This window comes from Phacochoerus africanus, chromosome 6 (assembly GCF_016906955.1).
Source record: "Phacochoerus africanus isolate WHEZ1 chromosome 6, ROS_Pafr_v1, whole genome shotgun sequence".
NCBI classification, from domain to species: Eukaryota; Metazoa; Chordata; class Mammalia; order Artiodactyla; family Suidae; genus Phacochoerus; species Phacochoerus africanus.
In genome coordinates, this window is record NC_062549.1 from 100,363,816 (window position 1) to 100,387,541 (window position 23,726).

The following is a 23,726-nucleotide window of genomic DNA, read 5'->3' on the forward strand; positions in this document are numbered from 1 at the left end:
GCCCAGTTTGACTCAAGGATAGAATTTAGAAGGATGACAGAACTGGTTGGATGTTGTTAAAAAGAAAACCACAGGTCCCAAATGATGTCACTTGTGCTAGAGCTCAGGATACCGAATCCAGCTTTAGTATGTAGGTTTAGTACCTATATCTAATTGCACAAGTAAGGTAATCTCTCACATAGTCCCTTTCAATCATTTCTTTCATTCCCCACCCTCCCCAAAAGGCAATCTGCATGATAAAACCCTCGCCTCTCCCTTTCTCTGCCCCCCTTCCCAGAAGTCCCAGCCTAAACCATAAACCTTTCTTTTCTTTTATTAGTACCTTCTTGCCCTACCCTCCTCCTGCCTATTAAAAATCTTTCATTTTGTACAACTCTCCCTAGCACTCTTCTGGTTGCAAGAAAGACTGCTACCCAACTTACGAAGAGTTTAAGCCAATTAAATCTTCAAATTTACTCAGTTGAATTTTTTTTTTTTTTTAGGGCCACACTTGAGGCATATGGAAGTTCCCAGCACACAAACAGAGCCACAGCTGCTGGCCTACACCACAGCTGTAGTCACAGCCACAGCCACAGCCACGCAGGATCCGAGCCACATCTGTGACCTGCACCATAGCTCACTGAAAGGCCAAATTCCCCCACCCACTGAACGAGGCTGGAGATGGAACCCATATCCTCATGGATACTAGTTGGATTTGTTTCTGCTGAGCCACAACGGACACTTCCGATTTTTTTTTTTTTTTGTCTTTTTGCCCTTTCTTGGGCCGCTCCCCCGTGGCATATGGAGGTTCCCAGGCTAGGGGTCTAATCGGAGCCATAGCCACCGGCCTACACCAGAGCCACAGCAACGCGGGACCGAGCCGCGTCTTCGACCTACACCACAGCTCACGGCAACGCCGGATCATTAACCCACTGAGCAAGGGCAGGGACCGAACCCGCAACCTCATGGTTCTTAGTCGGATTCGTTAACCACTGCGCCACAACGGGCGCACAACTTGACTTTTGTCTTGAGATAGACACAGATGGTTTGATTGTGCCCTGTTGGAAAGTTCTGGAACAAAGGCCTGGGGCAGCTGTATGTCCATGAAAAACCAGACTGGCAAGTGGTTAAGGTTAGCTAAGGTGCTTAGTCTCTGGGACATCTGCAGGCAAGGCGTGGATTTTTTCCTCAAGAAATATTCTGGATGTAAGTAAACACATCAGTGAGCTTGAAGTTCTATAGGTTGGCAAAGATTTAAGCCTCTTTAAACATAGAAGGAGGGGGGAAGTTCCTGCTGTGGCTCAGAGATTAAAAACCTGACTGTTATCCATGAGGATGCAAGTTCCATCCCTGGCCTCACTCAGTGGGTTAAGGATCCTGCGTTGCCTTGAACTGTGGTGTCTAGGTCACAGGTGCGGCTAGGATCCTGCGTGGCTGTGGCTGTGGCTTAGGCGGGCAGATATAGCTCCAGTTAGACCCCTAGCCTGAAACTTCCATATACCACGACTACGGCCCTGAAAAGAAAAAAAAAAAAAGGCAGTAAATGAAAATTATATATAAAGCGCCTAGTGTCGCCCTTTGCAAATATAAGTAGGTGTCTTGTCTCGTTATCTCAGGAACCCCAACTTCCAAGACTACAAGGAAGTCTTCTACACTCCCTAGGCTCAAAAATAGATCCTTTCCACTACCCAATCCTACCCATCTTCACGTTTTCCTACCCTAACTGCCCGACAAACTCGCGGATTCACTCCCACACACTGAAAACCTAGTCCTGGAGAGTTCCAACGAGCCGGCTTCAGGGGCGAGGCCTTCTGCCCAGTGCGGGGGGGGGGGGGGGGGGGAACCTCCCAGGGAGGGCCCGCGGCGCGCAGCCTTGTGGGAGTTGTAGTTCTAGGAACTCGGAGCCCCCGGACAGACGTCACCGCGGGACTCGTTTCCCGTGCTCCTCGGCGCGGGTCCACTTGGGGCAGGTCCTTGAGTGGGTGAGATAACCGATGGGAGCTTATAGAAAAGTGGAGTCACTGCAGTCGAGGAACTCACGGCTGGTTCCTGTCATTTAAAGAATACTAGACGCCAAACTTGCAATACAAGTTTAAGGGCGAAAGATGAGCTAAGCTCCCGCCTGTCCATTTGCGGCAGCAGCGGCCAACCCCGACCCGGGTTAAAATTCCCGGGGAGTCTTCGCTGCTCCCAGCTCCTCTTCTTACTCCACTCTCCCACTCGGGGTCCCCTTCAGGGCTGGGAGTCTCAGCGGTCTCAGATTGGTGTCGGAGGTGGGCGGATGTGCTCTCCCGCCGACTCCCGGGAACTTGGGGGAGGCCGCTGAGCCCCGTCGCCCGCGGAGGACTTGCGTTCGCCTTCTGCACCCTCACCCGGGAGGGCAACACAGGGGATTCCACCATGATCTCCGGTCTCTTCAGGGTGCGCCTGTGGGCCCCAGTGGGCGTCTTCACGTCGCTGGTACATTGTCTCCACCAGCGGCGGGTGGCCATGGCCGAGCTGCGGGGGGCGGACGACCAGAAGGCAGTCGACCAAAGCTTGCTGGAGCTGAAAATGGTGCAAGTCGTGTTTCGACACGGGGCGCGGAGTCCTCTCAAGCCGCTCCCGCAGGAGGAGCAGGTGAGAAATCGGCGGGGCTGATGCGGGCAAGGACTGTGTGGCCAAGCCGTGGCGGGCCAGGCACTTCGCCCCAACACGTGCTTTTGGAATTTTATTCTCATGCAGCGGGGGTTCGGACTGGGTCCAGAAGGACGGAAGATAGTTTGAACAAAGGTGCTGGCCTGGTGCCCTCTGTCCCCAGCCCTCTGGGGCCCTCTGATTGTAGGGCAGTCCTGGGAACTTAAAGTTATGTCCCTGATGGCTGTGATGTATATATAGCACAGCCTCCTGAAGTATGTATAAATCGCCTAGGAATCTTGTTAAAATGCAGATTCTGATTCAGCAGGTGCAGGATAGGGCCTGAGATTCTGCATTCTAATAAGTATTTGCATGAACTTGAGTACAAGTGACCTGTGTGACCATTTTGACAATTTGTCTGAGAGTGAGTTGCAAGGAACTTTGTGACAGGAACAACCCTAACAAATAAGAGTGGATAACAGAGGTTAATATCTTTGGGAATAGATTTTACTTCAGCCTTCTCTCAGGATTTGCTGGAGACCATTTGCGATGCCTTGAATCAGGTTCTTCGGTAACAAGTGCTGTATCTTGAGGCTCATTTTGGGTTTCTAAATCTATTGTACAAGGAATCAGAGGTAGAAAAAAAAATTAAAAAGTATTAGTCTTGTGGCTTTGTTTTGAAATGTGCCTGATTTTGGTCAGGATAATTATGATTAAAACACAGATTGTTTTTAAGATGATTATGTTTTCTGGATTTGATTCTTGGGGAAAGCCAGTAAAGATCTCTTGGCCTTTCATAGCAGCAGGCCTGGAGTTAAATAATTGTCTTCCTATTGAAGATAAATAGGCAATCTGAAATCCCCAGGCATCTAGGTGTCAAACTTACCTGTGAGGTGTTTTTGCTTTGTTGCTCCTCCAGGTTGATGTTGGGGCAAGTTCAACAAGATGTCCAGACCTAATATTGGATATACTCATGATGATAGTTGCTTTAAGAAACACTTAGGGTTGTGTCCTCCCATTGTACAACCAAAAATCCAGTTTTTAAAGCTGGCTGCACATGAAATCAGACCTCTACAGCACTTCCCATGTACATAAATAAATTTTGGTCTGCACTTTATTCTATTATCAGGTTTCTAGTTAGCTTTATACCAAATTCTTTATGGTACCAGAATTCCTTCCCTTGTCTTTCCCTTCCTTCTTTCTTTTCTTTTTCTTTTCCTTTTCCCTTCCTTCCTTCCTCTCTCTCTTTCTCTTCCTTTCTTCCTACATTTCTTTCTTTCTTTCTTAGATGCTTGGATCTTTTCTCAGTCCCTTACTTTGCCTTTTATATTAGGTCATGAAATTTTCCTTACGGTTTTGTGCATCGCCTGTCTCTTGTGTACTCCCCTTTCTTCCCCATTTATTCTCTGTGTAGAAAGGCTAGATGAAAAAATAACATATAGGAATAGAAGACAAAGTTATCAGTGGTAGCAGAGAATAAAAGTGTGACTGTCTATGCCTGGACCTCCTATGTATAGTATATGTACTCCCTTCCGGGGAAAATGATTTAGATTCTTTTAGGGCCTTCTCCTGAGCCACAGGGTGTGTGATGGATACCTTCTGCCTTTATGTTAGAAGGGGCAGTTGTAGCTCAGGTAGAATGTCAGCTTCATTTATCTTTTTTAGTTACAAAATATAGAGCATCTGAGTTCTCAGTTTCATTTTGCAGTTAGGTAGGGCACATTACCCTTCTTGCCTGCTCACATTCTCCAGACTTTAGGAAGATGCGTTAAACATCTTTGATTATCTTGTATAAAGTCTTGTGCATAAAAGTTGGTGTAGAACCAACTCTTGTTCAACTTAGACTGTGAGTAGTTTCTGAATGTTCTTGTTCAGGTTTTTTGGGTTTTTTTTGTTGTTTTTTTCAGGCTCCAATTTGATAAAGGTTGTTAATGAGATTTTCTAATCTTCCTGGTTCTGGCATTAATTATACTCAGTAAGGACTATTTGGCAACAATTCTAAAACTAAAATTGTCTTCTATAGAGGTTTCCAGGCTTCTGACTGGTTGATAGATGAACATATGTGACAAGTCACTCCATTCAGTTATCTCACAAATCCTCAGAAAATATTATTTTTTAAAACTAGATGTTTTACTGAGTTGTTTTATTATGGCTTGAATGGCTGTGGAATTAAACTGACTTCATCAGAGTATTGTATCTGTGCTCCGGAAATAAAGCTCTGATGGAGTTCCCGTTCTGACTAGTATCCATGAGGAAGTGGGTTAGATCCCTGGCCTCACTCAGGGGGTCAGGGATCTGGTGTTGCTGTGAGCTGTGATGTAGGTTGCAGACATGGCTCAGAGCTGGCATTGCTGTGGCTGTGGCAAAGGCCAGCAGCTGTAGCTTGGATTCAACTCCTAGCCTGGGAACTTCCGTATGCTGCAGATACAGCCCTAAAAAGGGGGGGGGGAAGTAAAGCTCTGGAACTTGATTGGCCATTTTTTCTGATCATTACATTAGATCCAAGTAAACTTTCAAAAGATACATTTGGCCCTGCTCTCAGATTTCCCTCAGCTCCTCTCTATATGATGGTAAGATGGCCCCCAACCCAGGCAGATTCCTGTTTTTATAAAATAAAATCCAACCACCCCAGCACCACTGTTCATGGAGACATGTGGGTCCATATTTGTTTGATAGTGTAGATGAGCTGGAAAAAATGATGCCAGATGGGCTGGAAGGGATAATATCAGTCTCATTATTGATTAATACTTATCCAAACTCAGCTAAAAGAAGCAGTTTTCAGAAAGCATTACATGAAGGATGTGCTAGTTGGTCCATTCATCCCTGTGCAGTGGTGGTTCTTAACCTTGGTGGGACATTGGACTCAACTGGGGAGCTTTAAAAAATACAGATGCCTAGGTCTCTCTCCCAGAGCTTCTGATTTAATTGGCCCATAGCATTCACACTCTGGTGCAGCTTTAGAATTCTCTGGACTGGATAGCTTTAGAAACGCTGAGGCCCAGGAGATTTGGAGGTTATTAGCCCAGGTAGGGGCTCAGACATGGGTAAGTCTTTAGAAAGTTCCCAGTGATACTAGTGTACAAAGTTTCAAATCATTAGTTTATTCTCAAATCTACACCTGGAAGTTTTTGTTTACTTTTATGTAGATTTTTCCCCCCTTTTACCTGGAGTGTAGCTTATGGATCCAGTATAGTATTGTCTTCACAGAAACGTGCTATGTTGAGGGAACAGTGAGAAACAATCCCACAGAACTCATTGCTGTGACTACTGCAAAGATGTTCATTATATTACTCTATCCACTTTATGAGGACCCTTGGGAGGAATTTGCCTCTTAGCATGAGAAATGGTATGCTTCTCCTAAACAGTCGGCTTGCTTTTATCTAGCTGATCAAGTTTCTCCTTTTACATAAAAGCCAGAAAGCTGAATGCTGATCTTTTGGCCCATCTACAGGAAATATATGGATCTTCACAGTATGCATTTTTGAGAAAGTTTATGACTGTATCCATTTTTCTTTTGCCCCTGTGCTCATTTGCTTTTGTCTCTCTTGCCTACTTAGAATTGGCTATCTTACTATAGTTTAGGTATTGCTATCACCTAAGTTAGTTCTTGAAAATGGAGTATGAATAAATAAATAAAATTATAGTTAATCTTTGCCACTAACTCTGGACCTGAAAAGCAGGAACAAGAAGCGAGCTGAGGGAGTTCTCGTTGCGGCTCAGTGGTTAACAAATCTGACTAGGAACCATGAGGCTGTGGGTTCGATCCCTGGCTTTGCTCAGTGGGTTAAGGATCCAGCGTTGCCGTGAGCTGTGGTGTAGGTCGCAGACGCGGCTTGGATCCCACGTTGCTGTGGCTCTGGTGTAGGCTGGTGGCTACAGCTCCGATTAGACCCCCAGCCTGGGAACCTCCACATGCCGAGGGATCGGCCCTAGAAAAGGCAAAAAGATGAAAAAACAAACAAACAAAAGAAGCAAGCTGAAAGAAGACGCAAAGGAATCAGTGGTCTGATCTGGAGAGGGGAAGAGAGAGGCATAGTGTCAGTATAGCTAGGGACAGGCTGGGCCAGCATGTAGATGTTCTGGAAGGCAGATGCTTATCTCTTGAACTAGAAGAAGCTATTCATATGATGAAAGTGCCCTGGCAAGATTATCCAGGTGGTTATGCATTGTAGAGGTCAAGGTTTGGTGTAGGGATGGGTGAGCAGTGGGGAGAGTCAGTTGTTTGAGTTTGGGGGATTAAGAGAATTGGGGTAGCACTGAGAAAGTCATAATACATTGGGAAGAGGAGCTGGTATGTGGGATTAGAATAAAAGACTTTTTGAAAAATAAATTTGGAGGATGGTTGACTTAGAAGGCTGTGTTAGCTTCAGGTGTACAGCAAAGTAAATCAGTTATACATATATATATATATATATATATATATATATCCATTCTTTTTCAAGATTCTTTTCCCATGTAGGTTATTACACAGTATTGAGTAGATTACTCTGTGCTATACAGTAGGTCCTTGTTACCTATTTTATATATAGTGGTGTGTGTGTGTCGATCCTAACCCCTTAATTATCCCCTCCCACACATTGCCCCCTTTCATGACCATGAATTCAGTTTCAGAATCTTTGAGTCTGTTTTTGTTTTGTAAGTTCTTTAGTGTCACTTTTTGGTTAGAGTCTACAGATTAGTGATCTCACATGTGATTTTTTTCCTTGTCTGACTTTACTTGGTGTGATAATTTCTATGTCCATCCACGTTGCTGCAAATGGCATTATTTCACTCTTTATGGCAGTCAGAATGGCCATCATCAAAAAATCTGCAAACAATAAATGCTGAAGAGGGTGTGGAGAAAAGGGAACCCTCCTACACTGTTGGTGGGAAGCCAAATTGGTGCAACCACTATGGAAAACAGTCTGGAGGATCCTTAAAAAACTGAAAATAGAACTACCATATGATCCAGCATTCATATTCCTGAATATATCCAGAGAAAACCGTAAAACATGCATCCCAATGTTCATTGCAACACTATTTAAAATAGCCAATGCATGGAAGCATCCTAAATGTCCATCAACAGAAGATTGGATAAAAAAAATGTGGTACATATATACACAATGGAATATTACTCAGCCATAAAAAAGACCTTTGTTTTTAAAATTGAAGTCATCACATCAGCCTCAATGAGTGAAGAATTTTAAGGGCAGTTGGAGCTGTGAGACCTGTGATTACTTGTTATATTTTGAAAACCATTAAAGTACAGTTGGGGCAGGAGCCAGACTCTAAGGAATAAGGATTATGGTGAAGAAGGGCAGCTACTTGTTTGATATACTGGATCAAAGGAAGGGAAATACATAGTAGTTACAAGGGGCATTAAGTAAGTCCCTAACGGGGGGCCATAAAACCCTGCAGGTTCATTTCTTAAAAATTCGAACAAGTATATGGTCACTGAGATTATATTATATTCATTCATTTATTCATTCATTTGTTCATTCATTCATTTACCAAGTATTGGGTACTAGGCATTCTGGCTGCTTCTCCCCTTTACTTCAGTCTGGGCTTAGTGCCAGAGCAGCCTCTGAACAGTGAGTACTAGTGTAGCAATAATAGGACTTGGGCTAAGGACACCCGGAATAATAAATCAGAGTCTTTTCTCCCCTTAATTGGAGCTGGAGTTAAAGTTTCTTTTCTTTCTCCCCACAGGAAGGTTGCTGGTCAAGTGTCAGTGTGATTCCAGCTATACGCTCCTGGGTGTTAACGCTCTAAATAAGTTTCAAGAGCCTTTTTAAACACTGTGTTGTTTTTTGCAATCATGACAGGTGGAGTGGAAGCCCCAGCTATTAGAGGTCCCCCCCCAAACTCAGTTTGATTACACAGTCACCAATCTAGCAGGTGGCCCAAAACCACATTCTCCTTTCGACTCTCAATACCAGAAGACCACACTGAAGGTGAGCAATGCTTGCCAGCTCTGGGAAGTGCCCTGCAGAGCTGACATGGTTTTCTCTGGGCTGAGTTGGGCAGGCTGTGAGAGGCTTTCATTCTCGTCTCTCTCCTCCCCCATCTCAGGGGGGCGTGTTTGCTGGACAGCTGACCAAGGTGGGCATGCAGCAGATGTTTGCCCTGGGAGAGAGGCTGAGGAAGAAATATGTGGAGGACACCCCCTTTCTTTCGCCAACCTTCAACCCAGTGGAGGTCTTGTGAGTCACTTGAAAATGGGCTGTTGTACCCAGTGTAGGGTCTTGGGCATGAGAGAACCTTCCCTGACCATCGTCCCCCCACCCCCCAGCCCCAGATGGTTCCCACTCTCAAGGTAATCTAGGGACAGTTACCCTAATGTAATAGGGTTCTTTGAACAGGCAGTCACTGGAGGTCCCATTCATTGGCCTTTAGGTCCCTGGGGCAGCCAGCCCACAGGGAGATAAAGGCTAATCCTGGCCCCACAGCTCCCTTTATGGAGTCTTGGAAGCTCTTCAGCTGCTCTGTGGAATAAGGTTGAGTGGATATATAAATCTTCCTTTTATGAGTTTCTCTACCTTTTTTTTTTTTTTCCAGCATTCGTTCCACTAACATATATCGGAACCTGGAGTCTACCCGGTGTTTGCTGGCTGGGCTTTTCCAACGTCAGAAAGAAGGTTTGAGTGTGGGGTCTACAAGTCAGCCCCTGGCCCTGAGGAGGTTTTTCTTCTCACTTCCAAAGCCCTTCTCTCTCTTTCTTGGTGCCTGTCCCCTTAGTCTCTCTACTTCTGCTCATGGGCTTCCATAGTATACTCGGTACTCTGGCAAACCCCTCCCAGATAGCCTTCTGCCACCCTTCCCAGCCTGACCTATACATTTGCAACAACGCATCAGCTACTCTGATGCCCCTCCAGCTCCTGACTTCCCTTAAAGGTCTACACAAGCTGCATGAGGCAGCCCCAGCCAGGTCTTGTGAACAATACTGGGAGCTTTTGGTTTAGTTGAGACACTACTGAAAAGGAAGGGGGGGGGAGGGACACTTCCCCGGGACCCAGGTCTGCTGCTGGTCTTGGTGATAATCCACAGCATGACCCAGAGGGTTTTGACAGTATTCCATATGGCCTTTCCTACTTAAGAAAGTCTGTCCAGTTTGGATTTTGACATATCCAACCAGTGAGTGATCATAACTAGTGGTTCTCAACCTTTTCACTACCAAGGACGACATTTATTATTTTCCCTATGGATCGCATGTATTGAGGGCCTTTGATGATCAAATGAAGCTGCATTTTGTCATTTGTAATTGATTCAAATTTACATTTAATTGCTGGTCTGAGTTTCAGATCATCATGACCGCCCCAATATTAAAATACTAAAATGATGCCATAGGGCAGAGGTTCTTGTTATTTTGTTTAGCTTCCTTCGCATTATCTCAAGTAGAGATAAAATTTCCATTAGGCTTTTTTAAAATATGTAAAATATAGAACCTCCAGGCCAAAGGACACTGGCCTTGCTCTCAGCTGAGTTGAGTACTGCTGCTAATTCTGGCTGAAGTTGGCTGCTGAACACAATATGTGCCTGAGTAACACAAAGCAATAGAGTGGACTGCCCCTTACTTCCTGGGAGCCCCTGAGCTTAGGAACAATCCACAGTGCCCAGCCTTCCGAAAGTTGTTCACCTGCTCAGGTTCTAAAAGGCAGATGTCCTCTTCTCAGAATCACCAACATATAACTGAGGTAGGAAAGGTGTTTCTTGGTGGCAGCCTGATCACAGGCAGGTCTCAGACTCGGGCTGCCCCAGGTTTCCTGCAAGGATGGACGTGGTATCAACACCAGCCTCTGGTGTGGCTATCCGGGTGGCTGCTCCTTGCCCTGGACCAGACACCCACCCTCACACTCCAATTTGACTTCTGTCCTAGCTACTTTCACACTTTGGCCAGGATCAATGGACTTGAATAGACCAAAGAACCCCACGAGGTGCTATCATTTGTGAAACTGGTACAATTTGGGGATATTGTTTCCAGAGTAAAATCCTAGAGAAGTCCCAGAGGTTTTGTGTAAACTGCAGAAAATCAGGCTTTGGGGGGTGTGGGTGGGGGAGAAGCTGAAGTTGTTGATCTGTACCATTTGGCCATTCACTAATTCAACACAGCTGAGTGCCAACTCAAATGTGGCTTATTTAGTATAAACTACGTCCAACATCCAGACACTAATGTCATGATAGGGATGATCATGTGTTAATTAGAGGTTTAAATCACAGATATTGTTATTCTAACATTTCAAGGACTCACTATACAACCAACATTGTTCGGAGGGCTTTTTATATATTAACTTGTTTAATTCTTGTGATAACCCTGCAAAGTAGGTAACATCACTGCCATTTTGTAGATAAGAGAACTAAGGCACACAGAGGCTCTATGATTATCCTAAGGACACAAAGCTGGTGAATGGAGGACCTGAGACTCAAAACTCTGGCAGTCTGGTTTCACAATCCATACTCTTCACCTTTATGCTCTGATGCTTCTCAGAGGACATGTGCATCTCAAGAGTCCTCTGGTCATTTGGTCTATTCTTTTTACAATGTGTTCTGCAAAACTCCAGGATTCTTCAGAGGGGTAAAAAACTACAGAAAAGGAGGGGGATGAGGCCTACAAGTAGACTATGCCTTGTACCCCTACCTTAAAGCCATCAGCACTTTTTCTTTTATTACTTTATCTAATAGTGGGAGAAATAAAGCTTCTCTTGCCTTAGAAACAATTGAAAATCGCTTGTATTTGTCTCATCCCTTCCATTTTCACACGGGCCCCAGGGGAGGGAAGTGACTTCCCAAGGCCACCATGCTGGTTAGTTGTAGATTCAGGGCTAAACTCATGACTTTCAGTCACATCCCCTTCTTCTGTCCAGACCAATGACATAAGTCTGAATTCTGATATTCTATCAAAAGCTACTTTTAAAATCCTGGAGTTTTGACTATCAATAATTTGTTGGGGAATAATAGCTTTTTGGGGTTTAGAGTCACCCAGTCACTCCAAGGATTGACCTCAGTGAATTCCAAAAAGCTGCTGATGGGAGCTGTTTCTTTTGCCATCAGAGAAGGTGAGGCTGAGCTGTATAGACAAAGGAGCTGCCACAGGCTGTTGCCATCTCTGGCACAGAGCAAAGTGTGGGAAGGTGTTAGAGCACCTTCCTTGGGCACCAATGGGAGGGTCAAGGGTCCTTGTGAGCTCTGAGGAGGAGCAAGGTGTATAAGAAGCATTGCTTGTGCTCTAATCTTTGGTTGCTGGTAGTTCATCTAGAAGCCTGGCTTTTATTTTGACTGAGGCTATAGGGTCTGAGAGGATTTGTGATCCTGTGGCCGCCTTTCTCAGATGGTCGTGTAAGTCACCATGTTGGCCTATAGGATTGGACTTCAGGCAGCAAGAACGTCACCTAGTTCGGATAAAGTCAGTGACTGCCTCTTCTTTATTAGAAGCCAAGTGCTGGTAGTATCTCCAGGCAGGCATTTTGGGGAATGGGTCACGGAAGTGCCAGTCTGATTCTGGCCTGTATCTGCTCTAGTCTATGGGTGGCCCAACAGGAAGGGTTGTACTAGACAGAACAAGGCTGCTACTTGCTGTCTTCCTTGCTCAGACCACAGGGGAGCACCTGTTGGCAAGGCCAGGGCTGGTTGAAGGCATTCCCTGTCCTTAAGGAGTAACCTTGCCGATCCCTCCTGGAGCAGCCCCATCTGTGTAGACAAAGAGAAAAGGGAGGGGTGGAGATGCTGGGAAGAACTAGCTGAAGCGTCTTCCTGCCCGTGCTTCCCACCTTCCTTCCAGGGCCCATCGTCATCCACACCGACGAAGCAAGCTCTGAAGTCTTGTACCCCAACTACCAAAACTGCTGGAGCCTGCAGGAAAGAACCAGGTAACTGCCCCGGGTTCTAGCTCACGAGAGGAGGTCGGGCAGTGTTTTACACCTTTGCTGGCAGGCTCTGCCTGAACTGAGGGCCTGCCCACACTGGCCGTGCTGGTGGCTAATGGATGGGAGATATTAAGCTCAGGTCCAGGAAGTGAGGTGGCTCTTGCTCACAGTGACAGGCTCATGAAGGTACAGGAAGCCTGGGGAAAGCCACACGCTAAGCTGGAGAGATGGCATATACAGCCAGGAATGGGGTTTCACCATGTACCAAGTTTTATCCCCTCTTCTGTCCTGGACTCAGAGGGGGCAGATGAAGAAATGTACACAAAAGATGAGCAAGCCAGTCAGATGGGCGAGCAGAAGAAGACAGATTCTCCTCCTCTGACAACGTGCTGCTGTGTGGGATAGATTGTTTTGGGCTGCTGGCACTTTTCAGTTTTGAGTTGTTTCTTGGCCGCACTAAAACTTTGTAGTATGTATTCTTCTGAAGAAGGAGAAGCAGACCTGGCCAAGCGTGCATTGTTTTAGGTATAACAGAAGGAGATGGAGTTCCCGTCGTGGCGCAGTGGTTAACGAATCTGACTAGGAACCATGAGGTTGCGGGTTCGATCCCTGCCCTTGCTCAGTGGGTTAACGATCCGGCGTTGCCGTGAGCTGTGGTGTAGGTTGCAGACGCGGCTCGGATCCCGCGTTGCTGTGCCTCTGGTGTAGGCCGGTGGCTACAGCTCCGATTCAACCCCTAGCCTGGGAATCTCCATATGCTGAGGGAGCGGCCCAAGAAATAACAACAATAACAACAACAACAACAACAACAACAAGACCAAAAAAAAAAAAAAAAGAAGGAGATGCTGGAATGGGATTTGGGAAACCCAGGTTATCTTCTAGCCCGTTCTGGTACTTGCTAACTTACTTTCACAAGTCATTTGGCCTCATAGAATTTTAGTTTATTTGTCTATAAAATGGCAACACTACTAGCTAACCCCAGTGAGTTGCTGTTGAGGATTCGATGAGATCCCAAATGATGAATGAGATCCCTTTACAATATGAGGGACTATAAGGAATGACTTTACTTGTTGGCAGAGGCCGGAAGCAGGCTGCTGCCTTGCAGCCAGGAATCTCAGAAGACTTGGAGACAGTGAAAGAAGGGATGGGCATTGCCAGTGGTGATAGAGTGGACTTCCTCATCCTCTTTGACAATGTGGCTGCTGAGCAGGTGGGATGGCCGTCCTCCTTAGGGCCTGGAAATCATGGGAGGGGGCCAGGCTCGGCGGGGGGGGTGGGGTGGGGGTGGCGCTGGCTCCTGAGTTAGAACCTGGTGGGGGCCCCCTGGCTTGGAGGCAGCTGTAGCACTTGTGGGCAGAATGGATGTGGAAACTGAGGAGTGGGGAATAATGGGGGGGGGCGGCTCCTCACCAGGTTAGGTGCACAGACATTGAGCTCACCACCAGAGTTTCTTAAAGCATGTCCCCCAGAGTCCCCAGGTTGTGGGTGTGTATGATGTGTGCGGGCAGGGGTGCGGTGGGTGATGGGGAGGGAGGGATTATGGTCTCAAAAGTTTGGAATCCCTTTTCATTGGGTCACTTTTTGGAGAGTCTTTGTGCACATCAGCCTGTTAAAGAATCTGAGAAGCCTGTAGTAAAGAAAGCTGGTTAGTCTTTAAGTCATTTGTTCTTAAGTGCGCTTAGCCGTAGAATCGTTTTCATCTAATAAATACTGAAGACCTCACAGTGGGTCTTCCAAAGTCAGACACCCAGAAGCAGTATGGCCTGAATCCTTCTTCTCTTGGGAAGATGAGAGTGTGCCCTGAGGGCAGAGGTACACGTTGTCCTCATGCATAAAATAGGTTTAAGGTTATAAAACAGGAGTTTACATAAAGTATTTATTCGGTATACATTTTGGAAATCATTCTGGGGAAAATGAAGGCCAAGTTGAAATTTATGGAATTCCTTGCTTTGGATTTTATCCAGGTTTTTTAAGCTTAAAAATTTACAGATGTTCTTTACTTTGAAATAGATGGGAGCATCAGAAAAGAAGGAAACCCAGTTTCTTCCTGGGCCTTCAGATCTCAAGGAATAGCTTCAGAGGGGCTCGGGGATAGAGGGTTTTGAGCTGATAGAGGAGCAGGCCCTTGAGGCCCCGTGGAAGCTGATCAGCTGCCTGGCCCAGAGGATGAGGAGCCTTTCTTTCTAAAACTGTACCCATGGCCCCTTCAGGTGCACAGCCTCCCGAGCTGTCCCACGCTGAGGAGCTTTGCACGGATGATTGAGCGGAGAGCTGTGGACACAGCCTTGTACATCCTGCAAAGAGAAGACAGGTGAGGGGCCTGCTTCAGCTGCCGGCACAAAGTCACGCCTGGTCAGGCCTCCCAGTGTCAGGGGAAGGGGGCTCACCTGGCCCCCCCAACCCCTGCCAGCTGGCATCTCTGTGTGTAGAGGCTGAAATCCCCCCATTCTGCTGGCTTTCTGGAGGGACTCGGCCCTCCGCCCTTCCATTTCTGGAGATGGGACTGGTGACCTAGTGCTTCCATTCACTGTTGTACGAAACTAAGAGCTATCACTTGACTGAGTTTCTCTTAATCACTGGCCTTTTCCCTTTCATTTTAAATTTCAAAGGTTTTGGGGGCAGGGGATGCTGAAGAAAGACTCAATACCGCACACTTTATCCATCACATTACAATTTACAAATCATCTTCCGGTTCTTGCTGTGAGGTAGGGGTCATAACCCTGATAAGCCCTGGCTTTAAAGAGTTGAAGAAACTGGGCCTGCGAGATGCAGACTAGCTTGCCCAGGCTTAGCCAGTGGCCGGGGAAGGACTTGGACCCATGTCTTCTGATTATCAATCCTGTTTTCTCTATTTTACAGATTAACATAAGGCTCTGTCTTTAGAAGGCCTATTTCCTGACAACCAGAATGGAGAGTTTCTGTCTTACCAAATTTCAAAAAATGCATTTTTCTGATTGGTTAAAAGCATTCAGCTCAGGGAATTCCTGTTGTGGCTCAGTGGTTAACGAATCCGACGAGGAACCATGAGGTTGTGGGTTCAATCCCTGGTCTCAATCAGTGGGTTAAGGATCTGGCATTGCCATGAGGTGTGGTGTAGGTCACAGATTCGGCTTGGATCCTGAGTTGCTGTGGCTGTGGTGTAGGCCGGCGGCTACAGCTCCGATTAGACCCCCAGCCTGAGAACCTCCATGGGCTGCGGGTGTGGTCCTGGAAAAGACAAAAAGACAGAAAAAAAAAAAAAAAGCTTTCAGCTTGTACTCAGAATAGATGACTTGGTGGAAAAGGAGGAAGGAAAGTAGAGGAATAGTCCTGGGGAAGAGAGGTGGGAGGAAAAAGCAATATTCTAAGAATCTGCTTGATCTTACATAAGAATAAGAGCCTCTGCCTCCTTTTCTCCCACTCAGTCACTGTGTTCACTTTGCTCTTGCCTAGACATCCAGAAGGCTCTAGCCACACCACTCCACTTGCTGCCACTCCCTATGACTTGCTAACTTCCCTCATCTTTTCCTGAAGTCCCACCAGACCTAAATTGTGCCTCACTGCCTTCCCCTCCACCAGCACACATACACACATATTAAGGCTTTGTGGCCCAAACATTATCTATTGCAGCTGCTTATCTGGGCCCCTGGAGTATGAAAGCAGCCATAGGTGATATGCAAACAAATGGGCCCAGCTGGGTTCCAATAAAACTTTGTTTACAAAAACAGGCAGAAGGGTTGGATATGGCCCACTGGCTGTAGTTTGCTTTCTCCTGGTGTAAAGCATTTTAAACAAGGCCTGATCCTTTGTCCTTTCCACTAGCCCTGGTTTCATAAAACTCATGTTTCTTCAAGGACAAATGGTTACACCTTCACATTGCTGTCTGACCCAGCTTGGCCTACATACATTCTTCTGGAAAGTGTATGTTGCACGTGGTATTGGTTGCCTACCCCTCAGCTATTACATTAACATTCCTGGATTTATAAAGGTGGCCATTTACCCAGTCACCACGTATAAGGATGAGTCTCAGCCAATCAAGGTAATCCTGTTTCCTTTGGTCAGTGATTGGGTTCCGGGAATTCTGGGAGAGGTTTTTATTCTCTTTGATAAAAAGTGAGAGGCCCCCAAACCAAGCCTTTTTGCTGCTTACTCACCCCCATCCTTCTGCTTTGTTTGCTACTGTGAGAAGACTCGCTTTGAGTTGAGGTAGCCACCTTGTGACCATGAGGTGACAAGCCTGAGAAGGCGAGCAGTGGCGCTGCAGTGCCAACTGTGGGAGCACTGTCCCTGAACTTCTTGTTAAGTCAGAAAAGTCCTTCTGGTCTCAGCTGCAAAGAAGGGAGGCTGGCACAGAGGAAGCGTAGTTTAGGATGTTCCTTCAGATCACGCTTCTCGGGGTCTTCTGGAATTCACTGCACTCTGGCCTTCCCAGTTTGGTTCTTTTAATCATGAGGGCCTGGTTCTCCATGTCTTATCCTGTTTCCCCCAGCCTCATCCCTCCCGTCTCAGCTGTGTTCACGCCAGGTCTACATCCTGGTGCCGTGATTGTTAGCCGTCTTTGTGCATAGGGAGCCCTTGAACTTGAGGCAGCACTGTTTCTCTCCTTAGTGCTTATCACTGTCCCTCAAGCATTCCTTGTCTTTTTCTCAGCTCTGTCTGATCAGGTTCATGAGGTGCAAGGGGGCAGAACCAGCCTGCATCCCCTGCGTGCTGAGCGCCCACTGGGTACTTAAATACTGTTCACTCGCCGTAGGGAAGGTCTTCAGATGGCAGTCGGCCCATTCCTCCACATTCTGGAGAGCAATCTCCTGAAAGCCGCAGACCCTGCCACTCCACCCGGCAAAACCAGGTACCTGGCCCAGCACCTCGGCTTTGTGCAGCTTGGTGGGGGGTGCAGGGCTGGGGCTGCAGGGAGGGAACCCAGGCAGTAGGGGTCAAGAACGGGCTGTCAGTGACCAAAAGAAGATGTTAAAAAAGCCACAGTGGAGTTCCCGTCGTGGCGCAGTGGTTAACGGATCCAACTGGGAACCATGAGGTTGCAGGTTCGGTCCCTGCCCTTGCTCAGTGGGTTAACGATCCGGCGTTGCCGTGAGCTGTGGTGTAGGTTGCAGATGCGGCTCGGATCCAGCATTGCTGTGGCTCTGGCGTAGGCCGGTGGCTACAGCTCCGATTCAACCCCTAGCCTGGGAACCTCCATATGCCGTGGGAGCGGCCCAAGAAATAGCAACAACAACAAAAGACAAAAAAAGACAAAAAAAAAAAAAGAAGAAGCCACAGGCCCCACTCCCAACATTTCTACCTTTCTGCCTGCCACACCTGTCCTACCATGTTTTGAAATTTTTATTTTCGCAAAAAAGAACACTAAATCTATTTTTCCATTTTTTTACTAATTGAACATGTGTCCAGTGAAATGGCTAATTTTGGTATCAGACGGGCTTGGTATTATCCCGCGTAGGGTAATCCATTTTTTTACTAATTGAACATGTGTCCAGTGAAATGGCTAATTTTGATATCAGACGGGCTTGGTATTATCCCGCGTAGGGTAATATCCCATATATCCCCAAACAGTGATAATTGCTTAATAGGTGGTTTAAATACCTTGATTGAGTATATAGAAGGGTAGGGTTTCTACTAGGAATTTTAAAATGTTAGAAGTGGCTCATGAACCCCACTGCCACTTTTGTAGTGCCGGAAACCCCAGGTGAGGGACCACAGATTTGGAATGTTAGGTGTCCCAGGCATTTGCTAAGCAAAGAGTGGTCTACAGATAAACAGCTTCACCATCACCTGAAATTGTTAGATTCCGGTATCAGCCTGACCCACTGAATCAGAATCTGCATTTTAACAAGATCCCCAGGTGGTCTGTAAGCACCCTAATATTGGAGAAGCACTGTTATAGACTGCCTTCTTGAGAGAAAGAATTTTACATAGTTAGAAATGTACCATGAGTGGGAAAGGTAGGGGGACAATGAGTCGAAAGAGGAATACTCAGGAACTTTTGGCCAAGATTTATAATAGCAAATCTTGTGGATGTTCTTCCTGGTCCTTCACAGACCTGCAATGATAATATATTTCTCATCAGCCTTGGCCACCCTTGCCGCCCTTGGCCTTGGGTCTGTGGAATATCCAACACTAGTCTTCTAGGTTGCGACTCAACAAATACAACGCTTGATCTTTCCCAAGAGATCAATACAGGGCTCAGGCAGATTTAGATTAAAATGGCAATTTTAGGAGTTCGCATTATGGCTCAGTGGGTTACCAACCCGACTAGTATCCACGAGGATGTGGGCTCGATCCCTGGCCTGACTCAGTGGGTTAAGGATCCGGTGTTGCCATGAGCTGTGGTGTAGGTTGCAGATGTGGCTCTGGTTCGGATCCTGCATTGCTGTGGCTGTAGCATAGGCTGGTGGCTGTAGCTCTGATTCAACCCCTAGCCTGGGAACTTCTACATGCCCTAGGTGTGGCCCTAAAAAGCGGGAAAAAAAAAAAAAAAAAAGGCAACTTTATTACTGACTAAAGCCATTTGGAGAATGTATTGAGAGCCAAATAGGCTTAATAATGAAATGGACTTAATTCCCTTAAGCTGTGAGCTTCCCCAAAGCTTGTGCTACCTAACTCATCACATGGCTGAGATTAGGAAGAACACTTGTGAGAGGAGAGGTAGGGTGGTGCCTCACCCACCCAGTCACTTCACAACTCACCAGGGGAGGAGTAGGTGGGTGTGTGGGCAGGAGGAGGCCTGGGCAGCTACTCCAGTAGGGGTCTGTCCACTTCAACAGGGAGAGTGGGGACAAGCGTTCTCCCCACCATCTGCTTCAAAGGCCCGGTTGGTTTCTAGATGTCACCCAGTTCCCTCAAAGGAGGCCGGCAGTGTCCTGGCCTCCAGGGTCCTGAGGTCAAGAATGGTGGAACTGTTTTCCTCTTGCAGAAAACTGTACCTGTATGCAGCTCATGACGTGACCCTCATGCCTCTCTTAATGGTCCTGGGGATTTTTGACCACAAATGGCCCCCGTTTGCTGTTGACCTGACCATGGAGCTCTACCAGCACCAGGAATCGAAGGAGTGGTTCGTGCAGCTCTATTACCATGGGGAGGTAAGACCCCTGCAGTGGGATTGGGAGGTGGCTGGGCAAGCCCATCCACCTGGTTTAGCGCCAAGTCTTCCTGCTCCGGCCCAGGGAGTCGCCACGGGTCCATGGGCTCTCCTCCGGGAGCTGTAGCCCAGGAAAAAGGCAGAACTTGGCATATAATGGTGGCGGGGGCTTGGGCTCTATTCCATCACAGATTCCGTCTAAGAACAGGAGCACCTTTCTCTTCTCCTGTCTGTGTCAGGATGTAACATCCTGACTGCGAGGCCCGTCTTGAAAATTAACGATGAAGTCTTTGGGAGGTGATGTGTGCTCTTAGCACTTTGGGGGCCTTCAGCAGGTTGCTGTCCAGGGGAGGCTAGAGCACTCCCCAAGGGTTAAACCTTTACCAGCTCAGGGGTAAACATGAACGTGTATTCTCAGTCCATTCAACCAACAGTCGCTGAGTGACTTTCCCAGGCAGGGCATAGCGCTCTTAATCTGGAGGCTGACCCCTTAAGAGGGCCTTCCCGGCTCTTAGAGGTGTGCAGACGCATTCCACTGAGTCCGAGCCTTTCTGATCCTTGGGCACAGCTGCAAACAACCGGCATCCTCAGTGCCCTGCTGAATAATGTCTCTTCCACAGGAGCAGGTGCCAAAAGGTTGCCCTGACCGGCTTTGTCCCCTGGACAAGTTCTTGAACGCCATGTCAGTTTATTCCTTAAGCCCAGAAAAATACCACACACTCTGCTCTGAAGCACAGGTGACGGGGCTTGGAAATGGAGAGTAATTTGTACAAGCAGGATGTGTTGATTTTTTTAAATAAAATGCCTTTTACACAATGCCTCCAGCTGTTGTGTCTGGAGGAGGCAGGGACAAAGGTTAATGTACTTTACCATAAGGTAGGGGTGTTTCCTTCATGTGGGGTACTAAGGTCTCCTCTTGAGAGGAAAAGGGGTGGTTACAAGGTTTAGAGCGAAAGGATATATCCTATTTTGTGGCTTGATTTCTGTGGCCAGAAAGCAGTTGCCTGTGACATGGGCCAGGCACATCATGACCCTGTAGAATTGTGTGTGGTTTTGGACTTCAGTTCTTTTTCCCTGTCTTCATTTCACAAACATATATTGAACATGTGCTAAGTCTCAGTCGTTATACAGGTGAAAGCTTTCTGCTCTCAAGTTGTTTTAGCCCAGTAGGAGAGGCAGGGAAGTAAGTCAGTGATGACAATGCAGTATGTTTCATTATGTGACAAGGTACCCCAGGGGCTCTTTGGGTACAGAGGGGACACCCCCACCCTGGTTGACAGGGGCTGAGGGTCTTCCTGGGAGGCTCTGCTGTGATCTGAGTAAAGTGGGTGAGTGGGAGTTAACCGGGTAATCCATGAGGAAAGGGTGTTACGTAAAAGATGAGCTCGAGGGTCAAGGTACACTGCTGGGCAGTGAGGTGGAGCCTGGCTGGGAGACCCAGCAGGAAGATGCAGGGAGGACTCTGGCTCCTGGTGGCTGTAGCCCCAGGAGCGTGGATGAAGGCTCTGCATGGTGGGTCAGGACCACTCTCAACACCGTTGCTCCACCTTGATCTGGGACCCCAAGGTTACCTGATGATCTCCTCATTTCCTTAACAATTATCTCATTCTTCCCAGAGTCTATTTCAAACTTTCGCTGATCTCAAGCCACCAATCCCTTTACTGCTTAGAGAAAATAGCAAGCATAAAATCTTCTCTGCTTCCTACCGTCTCTACGTTGATGACCCCCAGATCCACTTCTCTAGTTCAAATTCCGCGTCAGACACTCACGTCCACTTGGATGTCCTGTCGGCACAAAGCCTGCCCTCTCTCCTCCCAGACCCGCTCCTCCCACAGCCCTCCCCATCTGCATGGAAGACACCCCCACCATCCACTCAGTCACTAAACCAGAAGTCTATCCTTGTCTCCTTCCTCTCACATTTTCCTATGTCTAATCAGTTAAGTTCTATCAATCCTACCTATTTTTTTCTTGAACCTATTCATATCTTTTCATCCTTAATCTTCAATATCCCCTCACCCTACTAATTACCATATTTCTAAGTTCACTGAGAAAATAAAAGCGATCAGAGGAGAAGGTCCACATCCGCCACCCCACCCCCATCCTGCTAACCCAGCTGCACTGGTGCGTACAAGGCCCCTTCCTTCCTTTACTAAGAATGAACCATCCCTACTCCATTCCAAGGCCAACCCTCCAGCTTTGCATTAATGCACACAAATAATTCTTTCCTGTATTGTTAATTTTTTCTTCCTACCAGTTATTCTCATTAGCTTACAAATATGCTTTAAAATCTCTGGTCTTACATTTTTTCCCCACGTCTTTGAAGTACTATGCTACTTTCTTCTCCCCTTTCTAGCAAACTTCTCAAAAGAGTTGTTTATACTTGCCATGTCTGATTTTTCCCTTCCCATTTCCCTCTTGAACCAACTATGATTCAGTATTCACCCTACCACTCCATGGAAACAGCTTTGTCAAAATCATTGATGACCTGAGTGCTAAATCCAATGGCCAATTTTCCATCTTCTTACTCAGGTTCTCATCATCATTCTTCGAATATTTTCGCCATTCGGCTTCCATGACAAATACTCTCCCAGTTTTCCTTGCATCTTACCTTCTCAGTTTTTGCAGAATCTACCTTTTAAAAAAATCTCTGTGTGCAGTATCTCAAAGCTTAGATACTTACCCCCTAGTAGGTGGTCTCAAGCAGTTCCATAGTTGAAAATATCATTTCCACCATGTATCTCCTAAATTTATATCTTCAATTGGAACCGTTCCCCTGAATTCTAATCTCATTTTCAACTGTCTGCTCAACAGTCTCTGCATGGATATTTCAGATATTTAATATATATTGAGCTTCCCATTGTCCATGATAAACTCTCAATCCTCATGCCTCTTCAGCTTCTCTCACAAGGTTCCCCATCAAGGTAAATGGCATCACCATTAACCTAAGAACTGTGTTGGGCAAAGAACTTTGGAATTACCCTTGACTCCTCTCTTTCTTGTGTCCCACCTCTAATTCATCAGTAAATCCTATTGCATCTCTCTTCAAACGTTATCCAGAATCAACCACTTCTCAAGACTTCCACTGCTACCATCTTCATCCCAGCATCACTGCTCACCTGGATTATTGCCAAGTCCCCTGTTTCTAACCTGTCCCTCTCCCCCCCCCTTTATTCTCAACACAGGTATTGCTTTTAAAATACAAGTCAGATCCTGTCATTTTTCTCAAAATTCTCCCCTGACTTCCCATTTCAAAGAAAGAGCCAGTCATAGTGGTTGTCAAGGCTTGTGACACCCTCTCCTCTTTCCCTTCTCCCTCTATTCCAGCAGCACTGGCCGCCTTACTGTTCTTGTCTGCAAAGTAGCCCCAAGGCATCTCCTCCCCTCAGGCTCTTTGCATAAGCCGTTCTCCTCTCTGGAATGTTCTCCTTGGCATGTGCATGGTTAGCTCTGTCTCTTCATCCAGATCTCAGCTCTGTGTCATCTCAGGGAGGCCCTTCCAGATTTCCTACACAAAATATTTTAGATCCACCCCTCTGCCCCCTGCCACCTCCAGCCTTAATTACATTCTGTCACCTTGAGTTATAGGGGCTGAATTCTATCCCCTCAAAATTCTTTTTTTTTTTTTTTTTTTTGCTTTTTAGGCCCGCACATGCAGCATATGGAAGTTCCCAGGCTAGGGGTCGAATCAGAGCTGCCAGCCTAGATCACGGCATTGGCAGTGCCAGATCCTTAATTCACTGAGCGAGGCCAGGGGTCAAACCCACATCCTCAAGGATACTAGTTGGGTTTATAACTCACTAAGCCACCATGGGAACTCCTCAAAGTTCATATTTTGAATTCCTAACCCCCAGTACCTCAAATGTGACTATATTTGGAATAGAGCCTTTAAAGAGGTAATTAAGGTGAAAAGAGATCATATGCGTGAGCCCTAAGCCAATATGACTGGCGTCCTTATAAACAAGAGGACATCAGGACACTGACACAGAAGGAAGACCATGTGAAGACACAGGAAGAAGGTGGCCATTGGTGAGCCAAGGAAAAAGACCACAGAAGAAACCAACATCATGCTTTTGGACTCCAGCCTCCAGAACTGGGAGGAAATGCATTGCTGTTGTTTAAGTGCCCTGACCTGTAGTGTTTTGCTTTGGTCGCCCAAGCAAACCGATCCACCTTGCTCTGGCTCTTTTCCCCCACGGTATTTCTCAGTGCTTACATGACAC

General features: G+C 46.7%; 1 protein-coding gene across 1 annotated transcript; it reads left to right on the forward strand.

Annotated features, from left to right (window-relative positions):
- The first annotated feature begins 1,912 nt into the window (after positions 1 to 1,912).
- ACP6 (acid phosphatase 6, lysophosphatidic) lies at positions 1,913 to 20,324 on the forward strand. The gene is made up of 10 exons (XM_047784838.1): positions 1,913 to 2,598; positions 8,400 to 8,528; positions 8,647 to 8,777; positions 9,133 to 9,212; positions 12,350 to 12,437; positions 13,512 to 13,644; positions 14,645 to 14,745; positions 17,167 to 17,262; positions 19,342 to 19,507; positions 20,127 to 20,324. The coding sequence occupies exons 1-10, from the start codon at positions 2,380 to 2,382 to the stop codon at positions 20,268 to 20,270; spliced, it is 1,287 nt and encodes a 428-aa protein (XP_047640794.1). The 5' UTR covers positions 1,913 to 2,379; the 3' UTR covers positions 20,271 to 20,324.
- Positions 20,325 to 23,726: the final 3,402 nt, after the last annotated feature.

Excerpts from the sequence above, each read along its gene's own strand:
- ACP6 (XM_047784838.1), top strand. The coding sequence starts at position 2,380 with ATGATCTCCGGTCTCTTCAGGGTGCGCCTGTGGGCCCCAGTGGGCGTC. Across the intron at positions 8,529-8,646 it reads ACCAGAAGACCACACTGAAG|GGGGGCGTGTTTGCTGGACA; the intron begins GTGAGCAATGCT and ends CCCCCATCTCAG. Across the intron at positions 19,508-20,126 it reads AGCTCTATTACCATGGGGAG|GAGCAGGTGCCAAAAGGTTG; the intron begins GTAAGACCCCTG and ends TCTCTTCCACAG.